The sequence below is a fragment of the Cherax quadricarinatus genome, unplaced genomic scaffold (genome assembly GCF_038502225.1).
Source record: "Cherax quadricarinatus isolate ZL_2023a unplaced genomic scaffold, ASM3850222v1 Contig5182, whole genome shotgun sequence".
Lineage (NCBI taxonomy): Eukaryota > Metazoa > Arthropoda > Malacostraca > Decapoda > Parastacidae > Cherax > Cherax quadricarinatus.
The window spans coordinates 1259-13661 of record NW_027200208.1 but is presented as its reverse complement, the minus strand read 5'-3'; the positions used below and the strand labels follow the sequence as shown (position 1 = coordinate 13661).

The 12403-nt window shown below is 44.5% G+C and overlaps 1 protein-coding gene across 1 annotated transcript; it reads left to right on the top strand.

Annotated features, from left to right (window-relative positions):
- The first annotated feature begins 1854 nt into the window (after nt 1-1854).
- LOC138852217 (uncharacterized) lies at nt 1855-6240 on the top strand. The gene is made up of 3 exons (XM_070081934.1): nt 1855-1990; nt 2583-2720; nt 3331-6240. The coding sequence occupies exons 1-3, from the start codon at nt 1855-1857 to the stop codon at nt 4266-4268; spliced, it is 1212 nt and encodes a 403-aa protein (XP_069938035.1). The 3' UTR covers nt 4269-6240.
- Nucleotides 6241-12403: the final 6163 nt, after the last annotated feature.

The window sequence follows — 12403 nt, the reverse complement described above, 5'->3', positions numbered from 1 at the left end:
GAAGGTGTTCAAAGGTGTTTTGAGGTTATTCAAAGGTGTTTTGAAGGTGTTCAAGGGTGTTTATGTGAGTATTCAAAGGTGTTTTTTGAAGGTGTACAAATGATTATGAGAGTACTTATGAAGGTGTTCAAATGATGTGCAAGAGTACTTATGAAGGTGTTCTGGGAGTATTCAGAGGTGATTTTGGGGGGTGTTCGAATGATGTTTTGGAGTATTTCAGTGTTGTTTGGAAATGTATAAAGGTATTTTTGTGAGTATTCAAATGATTTAAGAGAGTGTTTTGAAGGTGTTCAAAGTAAAAGTGCGTATTTAACTTCGTAATATGTAAAATTGTGACTAGTGAATTTATCGAAAAGTGGTTATAAGTGTTGTGGTGACTTTCTGATGTACTGTATCCCCTTATTAACTTTAATGAACTAAAAGGGTTAAAACGAGAAAAATTGGGGGTTATGAGTGAAAATTGTGAGGTGTTGGTTGGAGTGTGAGGGTTCGGGAGGGTGGGGAGGAGGTTACTTCGTGGGGGGGAGTGACCTGAGATGAAATAGTTAAAAAAATGTCTAGACTTGTGTTGTAAAGAAATTGTTGGATTGTTATGGGTATTAACGAAACAAAAAATGTGACTTTTCTGATGATGAAAATGTTTTCCCTATGATGTAGGTACTATATCCCCTTATTAACTTTAATGAACTAAAGGGTCGTCATGATTCAGCCTGTGTGCGTGACGTCACTGACATAGGGGTAAGTCGACAAGATTTAGCTTGTATGTGTGACGTCACTGACCGCCGAGTAAACACGCTTTTTTTTTTTTTTTTTAGTTCATTTAACTTAATGAGAGGAAGGTTTTAGTTCATTTTAAAATAATAAGGGGAAGATGTTTAGACCTGTAGTAAGCATGCTTACCCCCAGAGTGGGGAATCCAAAAACTTGATCCAAGGAGATGGGGTCTTGGTATTATCGAGAAATTTTGGGGTGGGAGTGAAAGTGAGAGGGGTAATCCAAAAATTTGATCCAAGGAGATGGAGAATTTCGAAAACCCCATAGGGGGGATCCAAAAAACTTGATCCGAGGAGATGGAGTCATGGTATTGTCGAGAAAATTTGGGGTGAAAGGAGGGGTACCCAAAAAACTTGATCCAAGGAGATGGAGAATTTGATTTCGAGAAATTTTGGGATGGGGGGTGAAAGTGAGAGGGGGAACCTCAAAAATTTGATCCGAGGAGATGGAGTTATGGTATTGTCGAGAAAATTTGGGGTGAAAGGAGGGGTACCCAAAAATTTGATCCAAGGAAATGGAGAATTTCGAAAACCCCATAGGGGGGAATCCAAAAACTTGGTAATATTGAGAAATTTTTGGGATTGGGGGGTGGAAGGAGGGACAATCCAAAAAAAACCTTGATCCAAGGAGATGGAGACTTTCGAAACCCCCATAGGGGGGAATCCAAAAACTTGGTAATATCGAGAAATTTTGGGATGGGGGTGAAAGTGGGAGGGGTAATCCAAAAATTTGATCCAAGGAGATGGAGAATTTCGAAAACCCCATAGGGGGGGATCCAAAAAACTTGATCCGAGGAGATGGAGTCATGGTATTGTCGAGAAAATTTGGGGTGAAAGGAGGGGTACCCAAAAAAAACTTGATCCAAGGAGATGGAGAATTTGATTTCGAGAAATTGTTTGGGGATGGGGGTGAAAGGAGGGGTACCCAAAAAATTTGATCTGAGGAGATGGAGAATTTCGAAAAACCCCATAGGGGGGAATCCAAAAACTTGATCCGAGGAGATGGAGAGCACAAGAAAATGAAATTCAAAAAAAATTCGAAAAAAATCGGAAAAAAATTCGAGGCGCGGGGGCGATCCGGATGACGCTGCAGAAGGCGCAGCAGAAGGCGCGGGCGGGGCTCGCGAAGGGCGGGGCGCGCGCGGGGGGGCGGGGCGCGCGGGCGGGCGCGCGGGCGGGCGCGCGGGCGCGCGCGCGGGCGCGCGGGCGGCGCGGGCGCGCGGGGCGGGGGGGGGGTCGCGAAGGGGGGGGGGGGGGTCGTGGGGCGGGGGTACTGGTTGGGGGGGGGGTCAAGGGTGAGGTAGTCTCGAGGGCGAGGTCATGGTCAAAACCGGAAGTAACACCTAGGTGTGAAAAGGTGACCCTCCAGCCGCTGGTCCTAGACCGGAGTAACGTCGTCTGGTTTCTTCTCCAGTTTGAATAACAAACGAATTCTGGAAGGATTAGTTCATTTATTGAAATTAACTTATACCTTACCAAAAACTAGCCAACCATAAAGTATAAAAATCTTTAGATGAAACAATAGTAATTAGAGTATCGTGTAAACAGTTAAAGAAGGACTAGATATTCCAGCAACCTTTATAAACGCTGCCAGAGATATCTGAAGATCTACATACCTTTGGCGGCCCCTGGAAAGATTAGAGTAGGTTAGTTTGTGTTCAGAAGGAACAATGTTTCTTCTAGAGAGTGCAGCAGTGATCCTACATATTTCAAGCAGCCTTTAACAGACGTAGTTTAGCTTAGGTTAGACAAAATCATTAATTAATGTCTCTTCTGGAGAATAAGAATGATGTTCGGTATCTGTGGCAGCCTCTGGCAAGCCTTGCGTACCCTGGAGGAACTTCGGTTGGGATGACCTTTACTACACCAGCGACCTGTGTGAGAATCTGTGTAAGAACCCTCAGAACATCAGGGACGGTGCTTTCTGCTACACAAAGGCATCTTTTGGTGAGATTCGAAAAATTTCCTTGAACTAAAATCGCTTTAAAATATTAAAATTCATGAACAATAAGTCACAATATTGCGACTGCAATAACTCACAAATAGACTGGACCATATATATTGTATATTGTATTTCATGCGTCCGGTAATCACGACCCTGTCTCTGACCAGTCAGTCTGTTGGTGATGGCTTCTGTTACAATACAAAATGTTCTGAAATATGGAGTTTGGAGTGATCAAATTTCTTTGTTACAAAAAATGCAGAAACCTATTATCTGTTTCAATATTTTCATGTCTTGTTGATGTTTATCTCGTGTTAATTTTGTGCAAGTGACGGAGTGGTTTCCTGACTAAGTGATAACACCTTCGGCTCATAACCGAAATACCTAGGTTTGATCCTGGGGCAGGTGGAGATGTTGGGCACGTATGTTTAAAATAAGTAGGTACCTCTACCAGTAAATAGGTTCCTAGGTGTTAACCAATTATTGTGGATCTCATTCTAAGGATAAAGACCCAAATGATCCCTGTGAAAATAAGCCACACTGGCTTTCTTGGGTTATGCTGGGTTACTAAGCCCCTAGGTTAATAATGTGAATAATTTTCTTCATCTCCATTAGATATACCGGAGGAGGAGTGGGAGTGGGAGTACTGCAACGTGCCCAGGTGTAACTACGACTGCTACGTTTTCAACGGCAGTTTGTACGTAGGTGACCAAAACGTCACTCAGAGCGGACAAGCTTGTGTCGACTGGGCTGGCGATCACGATATCCACGGCGCTGTGTGTCGTAACCCAGACAATGAGGTGGCCCCGTGGTGCTACGTGACGGACGACCACTCTCGCACAGACTACTGCAACAATAAGTGCCCAGAGCCGGTGGAACTCAACTCTCATCTGCAGAGCGCTGTCTCGACACTTAGTGGCGGACCCGTGGGCGTGGGCGATGAAACCCACAACCTCAATGTTGAGCTCATTATGAAGTCTTGCAACGCAGAAGGAAGGTTGTTGCACCCGACGAAGCCCCTGACGGTAGTTGACGGGTACTTCTTCTCCTCAGATTATCGTGAAGTATGGACAGGTTACAGTATCATTGGGGAGTATATTTTCGGAATAATTTTCCTCGCAGAAGTCGACAAGACGCTGCAGATGACACCTTCCCAGCTGAATTTAGAGAATGCCTTTACCACCAACACTTTCTTGTTCAGTAACTACCCTGAAGACCTTACGTATTCGCAAAATGTGTCCCCTGGCCAGACCATCGATCTTTTGGCCTGTGGTGGATCCCTCAATTTCTGTCTCCTGTACACGTCACCGGCCTTGCAAACAGATCTAGGAGAACTCTTTATCCTGGGTGAGAGGGAGAAGTGGGTGCCTGTCTCACCCCACAGACTCACGGAGATCACGTTGTCTTCAACCTCCGTGGCTGTGTCCGTGAGTGGCGTGCAGGGAGAGGCTGTCACCATAGCCTTCCTCGAGAACACTGTCTTCACTGTAACCTGCAACTTCCTGCAAACTGGCATCATGATCATTGACACGGCAAAGCGTACCTGCGAATAATTGTTCATACTGTTAACACTATTTGATAATGACGGTTGTGACAGTCATTAATGGTAGCTGTAACACTTGTATTACAATGACTGTAACATGTGAATGACACCTGCTTCCTGGTAACACATTGTTCACCTCTAGTAAGTCTTGATGATAACATCTGTCAACATCATCGTGCATGTAGTCAAACTTATCTACACATGACACTCGTCAGTGGCACTTGTGAAGTACCTAGCTAGTACTCACATGTAACTTTTATCAGACACTTTACAGTAACACTTACTAATGACAGCTGTTTGCAAACTCTTAGAATAACACCTGTTACTGACACCTGTCACTGACATCTGTGACTGGCACATGTCATTGAAACCTGTCACTGACACATGTCACTGACACATGTCACTGACACATGTCACAAACACCTGTCACTGACACCTGTTACTGACACCTGTCACTGACACCTGTCACTGACGATTGTCACAGACACCTATCACTGACACCTGTCATTGACAAGTGATACTGACACCTGTCACTGGCACCTATATCACTGACATCTGTCACTTACACATGTCACTGACACCTGTCACTGACGATTGTCACAGACACCTGATACTGACACCTGTCACTGGCACCTATATCACTGACATCTGTCACTTACACATGTCACTGACACCTGTCACTGACACATGTCACAGACACCTGTCACTGACACCTGTCACTGACACATGTCATTGACACCTGTCACTGACACTTGCCACTGACACCTGATACTGACACCTGTCACTGACACCTGTCACTGACATCTGTCACTGACACCTGTCACTGACACCTGTCTCTGACACCTGTCACTAACACCTGTCACTGACACCTGTCACTGACACCTGTCACTGACACCTGTCACTGACACCTGTCACACACCTGTCACTGACACCTGTCACTGACACATTTCACAGACACCTGTCACTGAAACCTGTCACTGACACCTGTCATTGACACCTGTCACTGACACCTGTCACTGACACCTGTCAATGACACCTGTCACATACACCTGTCACTGACACATTTCACAGACACCTGTCACTGAAACCTGTCACTGACACCTGTCATTGACACCTGTCACTGACACCTGTCACTGACACATGTCACTGACACCTGTCACTGACACATGTCACTGACACCTGTCACTGACACATGTCACAGACACCTGTCACTGACACCTGTCACTGACACCTGTCTCTGACACCTGTCACTAACACCTGTCTCTGACACCTGTCACTGACACCTGTCACTGACACTTGTCACACACCTGTCACTGACACCTGTCACGTACACCTGTCACTGATACCTTTCACAGACACCTGTCACTGACACCTGTCACTGACACCTGTCACTGACACCTGTCACTGACACCTGTCACTGACACCTGTCACTGACACCTGTCACTGACACTTGTCATTGACACCTGTCACGTACACCTGTCACTGACACCTGTCACAGACACCTGTCACTGACACCTGATACTAACACCTGTCACTGACACCTGTCACTGACACCTGTCACTGACACCTGTCACTGATACCTGTCACTGACACCTGTCACTGACACCTGTCACTGACACCTGTCACTGACACTTGTCATTGACACCTGTCACAGACACCTGTCACTGACACCTGTCACTGACACCTGTCACAGACACCTGTCACTGACACCTGTCACTGACACCTGTCACAGACACCTGTCACTGACACCTGTCACTGACACCTGTCACAGACACCTGTCAGTGACACCTGTCCCTGACAAGTGTAGCACCAGAATCAATCACAACTCAAGGCTTCAACAATGTCTCGTATATTAACACAACTGAATTATTTATCTTCACCTTTACAAGCCCATCATATTATAGCATCTTCAAAGAGACACATACAGCCATAACCTACACAAAATATCCTACTTTGGACAAATAAAAAGAGAATTTAAGAAAGTTTTTTTCTCAGACGTTTCTAGGTCAATTAAACATGCGGAACACATCTGCATAATATATATATATATATATATATATATATATATATATATATATATATATATATATATATATATATATATATATATATATATATATATATATATATATGTGTGTGTGTGTGTGTGTGTGTGTGTGTGTGTGTGTGTGTGTGTGTGTGTGTGTGTGTGTGTGTGTGTGTGTGTGTGTGTGTGTGTGTGTGTGTGTGTGTGTGTGTGTGTGTGTGTGCAGAACATGCCACATGGGGCTGGAAACCTTTAGATCAAGATCTTTTGCACTTGTTCGTCGTCAGGAGGTATGAAACATTACTAGTCAAGTGTCGACCCCTGAGTGTTATGAGTCGACGTTGACAGATTCTACCTTGCCTCTTGACACAGTTCTCCCCTCCTGTCTGTTGCTAGACTTGCAACACTCTGTACCTCTTGAAGATATGCGAGTGTAACACTTTCACAAAATTGTCTTTTGATAAACCAGTAATACCCTTCCGAGAGTGGGACTTGATGCTGGCGAAGCGTTCTTGATCCAAGAAAATGTACTTACCTTCTCTTATCAAATTTTAATACCATCCAATCCCCAGGAGCTGTAATACCGCTCGACCCATAAGAGTTTAGAGCTTTTCCAGGTGAGTGGAATAAATTTATGATTTGAAGGCATTTTATGTGTGAGTTACCCCATACATCTCAGCTGGAGGGTTAACACTGATGAGTTACCCCATACATCTCAGCTGGAGGGTTAACACTGATGAGTTGCTCCATGTATCTCAGCTGGAGGGTTAACACTGGTGTGTTACTCCATGTATCTCAGTTGGAGGGTTAACACTGGTGTGTTACCCCATGTATCTCAGTTGGAGGGTTAACACTGAATGAGTCAGTGGAGATGGTTTATTCTTCAGGAATCTCTCGTGATGCAAGTTTTAGTTATGTGGTACCTGAGTCACTGCTTAGTAACCACTGGTGTACACATGCTGAGGATCCCTACATATGATGCCTGACTTAGTAACCACTGGTGTACACAGGCTGAGAATCCCTACATATGATGCCTGACTTAGGAACCACTGGAGTACACATGCTGAGGATCCCTACATATGATGCCTGACTTAGTAACCACTGGTGTACACAGGCTGAGGATCCCTACATATGATGCCTGACTTAGTAACCACTGGTGTACACAGGCTGAGAATCCCTACATATGATGCCTGACTTAGGAACCACTGGAGTACACATGCTGAGGATCCCTACATATGATGCCTGACTTAGTAACCACTGGTGTACACAGGCTGAGGATCCCTACATATGATGCCTGACTTAGTAACCACTGGTGTACACAGGCTGAGAAACCCTACATATGATGTCTGACTTAGGAACCACTGGAGTACACATGCTGAGGATCCCTACATATGATGCCTGACTTAGTAACCACTGGTGTACACATGCTTAGGATCCCTACATATGATGCCTGGTTTAGTAACCACTGGTGTACACATGCTGAGGATCCCTACATATGATGCCTGACTCAGTAACCACTGGTGTACACATGCTGAGGATCCCTACACATGATGCCTGATTTAGTAACCACTGGTGTAAACATGCTGAGAATCCCTAAATATGAAGTCTGAGTCAGTAACCACTGGTGTACACAGGCTGAGGATCCCTACATATGATGCCTGACTTAGTAAACACTGGTGAGCAAATGCTGAGGATCCGTACATATGATGCCTGACGTACTAACCACTGGTGTACACATGCTGAGGATCCCTACATATGATGCCTGACTTAGTAACAAATGGTGTACACAGGCTGAGAATCCCTACATATGATGCCTGACTTAGGAACCACTGGAGAACACATGCTGAGGATCCTTACATATGATGCCTGACTTAGTAACCACTGGTGTACACATGCTTAGGATCCCTACATATGATGCCTGGTTTAGTAACCACTGGTGTACACATGCTGAGGATCCCTACATATGATGCCTGACTCAGTAACCACTTGTGTACACATGCTGAGGATCCCTACACATGATGCCTGATTTAGTAACCACTGGTGTACACATGCTGAGGATCCCTACATATGATGCCTGACTCAGTAACCACTTGTGTACACATGCTGAGGATCCCTACACATGATGCCTGATTTAGTAACCACTGGTGAACACAGGCTGAGGATCCCTACATATGATGCCTGACTTAGTAACCACTGGTGAGCACATGCTGAGGATCCGTACATATGATGCCTGACTTACTAACCACTGGTGTACACATGCTGAGGATCCCTACATATGATGCCTGACTTAGTAACCACTGGTGTACACAGGCTGAGGATCCCTACATATGATGCCAGACTTAGTAACCACTGGTGTACAGAGGTTGACGATCCCTACATATGATGCCTGACTTAGTAACCACTGGAGTACACATGCTGAGGATCCCTATATATGATGCCTCACTCAGTAACCACTGGTGTACACATGCTGAGGATCCCTACACATAATGCCTGACTTAGTAACCACTGTTGTACACAGGCTGAGGATCCCTACATATGATGCCTGACTCAGTAACCACTGGTGTACACAGGTTGAGGATCCCTACATATGATGCCTGACTTAGTAACCACTGGTGTAAACATGCTGAGGATCCCTACATATGAAGCCTGACTCAGTAACCACTGGTGTACGCAGGCTGAGGATCCCTACATATGATGCCTGACTTAGTAACCACTGGTGTACACATGCTGGGGATTCCTACATATGATGCCTGACTTAGTAACCACTGGTGTACAGATACTGAGGGTCCATAAATATTATGCCGACTTAGTAACAACTGGTGTACACATGCTGAGGATCCCTACATATGACGCCTGACTTAGTAACCACTGGTGTACACATGCTGAGGATCCCTACATATGACGCCTGACTTAGTAACCACTGGTGTACACATGCTGAGAATCCCTACATATTACGCTTGACTCAGTAACCACTGGTGTACAGATGCAGAGAATCCCTACACATGATGCCTGACTTAGTATCCACTGGTGTACATATACTGAGGATCCCTACATATGATGCCTGGCTTAGTAACCACTGATGTACACATGCTGAGGATCCCTACATATGATGCCTAGCTTAGTAACCACTGGTGTACACATGCTGAGGATCCCTACATATGATGCCTGGCTTAGTAATCACTGGTGAACAGATGCTGGGGATCCCTACATATGATGCCTGGCTTAGTAACTACTGGTGTACACATGCAGAGGATCCCTACACATGATGCCTGACTTAGTAACCGCTGGTGTACACTTTCTGGGAAACCCTGCATATGATGCCTGGCTTAGCAACCACTGGGATACAGGTGCTGAGGATCCCTACATATGATGCCTGGCTTAGTAACCACTAGTGTACATATACTGAATATGCATACATATGATGCCTGGCTTAGCAACCACTGGCGTACACATACTGAGGATCCCTACATATGATGCTTGACTTAGTAACCACTGGTATACACAGGCTGAGGATCCCTACATATGATGCCTGACTAAGTAACTACTGGTGTACACATGCTGAGAATCCCTACATATGATGCCTGACTAAGTAACCAATGGTGTACACATGCTGAGAATCCCTAAATATGATGCCTGACTTAGTGACCACTGGTGTACACATGCTGAGGATCCCTACATATGATGCCTGACTCAGTAACCACTGGTGTACACATGCTGAGGATCCCTACATATAATGCCTGACTTAGTAACCACTGGTGTAAACATGCTGAGGATCCCTACATATGATGCCTGACTCAGTAACCACTGGTGTACACATGCTGAGGATCCCTACATATGATGCCTGACTCAGTAACCACTGGTGTACACATGCTGAGTATCCCTACATATGATGCCTGACTCAGTAACCACTGGTGTACACATGCTGAGTATCCCTACATATGATGCCTGACTCAGTAACCACTGGTGTACACATGCTGAGAATCCCTACATATTACGCTTGACTCAGTAGCCATTGGTGTACAGATACTGTGGGTCCATAAATATGATGCCGACTTAGTAACCACTGGTGTACACATGCTGAGGATCCCTACATATGATGCCTGACTTAGTAACCACTGGTGTACACATGCTGAGAATCCCTACATATTACGCTTGACTCAGTAGCCATTGGTGTACAGATACTGAGGGTCCATAATTATGATGCATGACTCAGTAACCACTGGTGTACACATGCTGAGAATCCCTACATATTACGCTTGACTCAGTAGCCATTGGTGTACAGATGCTGAGGATCCCTACATATGATGCCTGACTTAGTAACCACTGGTGTACACATGCTGGGGATCCCTACATATGATGCCTGACTTAGTAACCACTGGTGTACACATGCTGAGAATCCCTACATATGACGCCTGACTTAGTAACCACTGGTGTACACATGTTGAAAATCCCTAAATATGATGCCTGACTTAGTGACCACTGGTGTACAAATGCTGGAGATCCCTACATATGATGCCTGACTCAGTAGCCACAGGTGTACACATGCTGAGGATCCATACATATAATGCCTGACTTACTAACCACTGGTGTACACAGGCTGAGGATCCCTACATATGATGCCTGACTTAGTAACCACTGGTGTACACATGCTGAGGATCCCTACATATGATGCCTGACTTACTAACCACTGGTGTACACATGCTGAGGATCCCTACACATGATGCCTGACTAAGTAACCACTGGTGTACACATGCTGAGGATCCCTATATATGATGCCTCACTCAGTAACCACTGGTGTACACATGCTGCGGATCCCTACATATAATGCCTGACTTAGTAACCACTGGTGTAAACATGCTGAGGATCCCTACATATGAAGCCTGACTCAGTAACCACTGGTGTACACAAGCAGAGAATCCCTACATATGATGCCTGACTTAGTAACCACTGGTGTACAAATGCTGGGGATCCCTACATATGATGCCTGACTTAGTAATCACTGGTGTACACATGCTGAGAATCCCTACATATTACGCCTGGCTCAGTAACCATTGGTGTACAGATACTGAGGGTCCATAATTATGATTCCTGACTCAGTAACCACTGGTGTACAGATGCTGAGGATCCCTACATATGATGCCTGACTTAATAACCACTGGTGTGCACATGCTGAGAATCCCAACATATTACGCCTGACTCAGTAACCATTGGTGTACAGATTCTGAGGGTCCATAAATATGATGCCGACTTAGTAACCACTGGTGTACCCATGCTGAGGATCCCTACATATGATGCATGACTTAGTAACCACTGCTGTACACATGCTGGGGATCCCTACATATGATGCCTGGCTTAGTAACCACTGGTGTACACATGCTGAGGATCCCTACATATGATGCCTGGCTTAGTAACCTCTGGTGTACACATGCTGGGGATCCCTGCATATGATGCCTGGCTTAGCAACCACTGGGGTACAGATGCTGAGGATCCCTACATATAATGCCTGGCTTAGCAACCACTAGTGTACACATACTGAGTATCCATGCATATGATGCCTGGCTTAGCAACCACTGGCGTACACATACTGAGGATTTATTTATTTATTTATTTATTTATTTACAATTTGAGCATACATACAGAGGTACAAAAAAATACAGATAAGAGCAGCATGCCAAAGCCACTTATACTATGCATAGCATTACGGACTGGCTTAAAATTAACTAAGCAATGATGAAATCAGTGATAATACATTATTGTAAACAGATAACTATAAAGCACAAATGAGTATTACAAAGACAGGTCATATGGTTGCATGCATTGTTGTACATTCAGTCGTATGGAGTATTCTGTTAGGTAGTGTATTTAAAAAATAATAAAGTTAGATTGGGTTTTAGGTTTAACATTTATATGATATAATTGTGAGAAACATTTAAGATATACAATTTATAAGGTTCAGTTATTCAGTATTTATTTGGTTTTGAGTGAGTAAGTGATCTTTGAGAAGAGACTTGAATTTATAAACAGGTAGTGTTTCTTTTATATTTACAGGTAATGAATTCCAGATTTTAGGGCCTTTTATGTGCATTGAGTTTTTCATAGTGTGAGATGGACACGAGGAA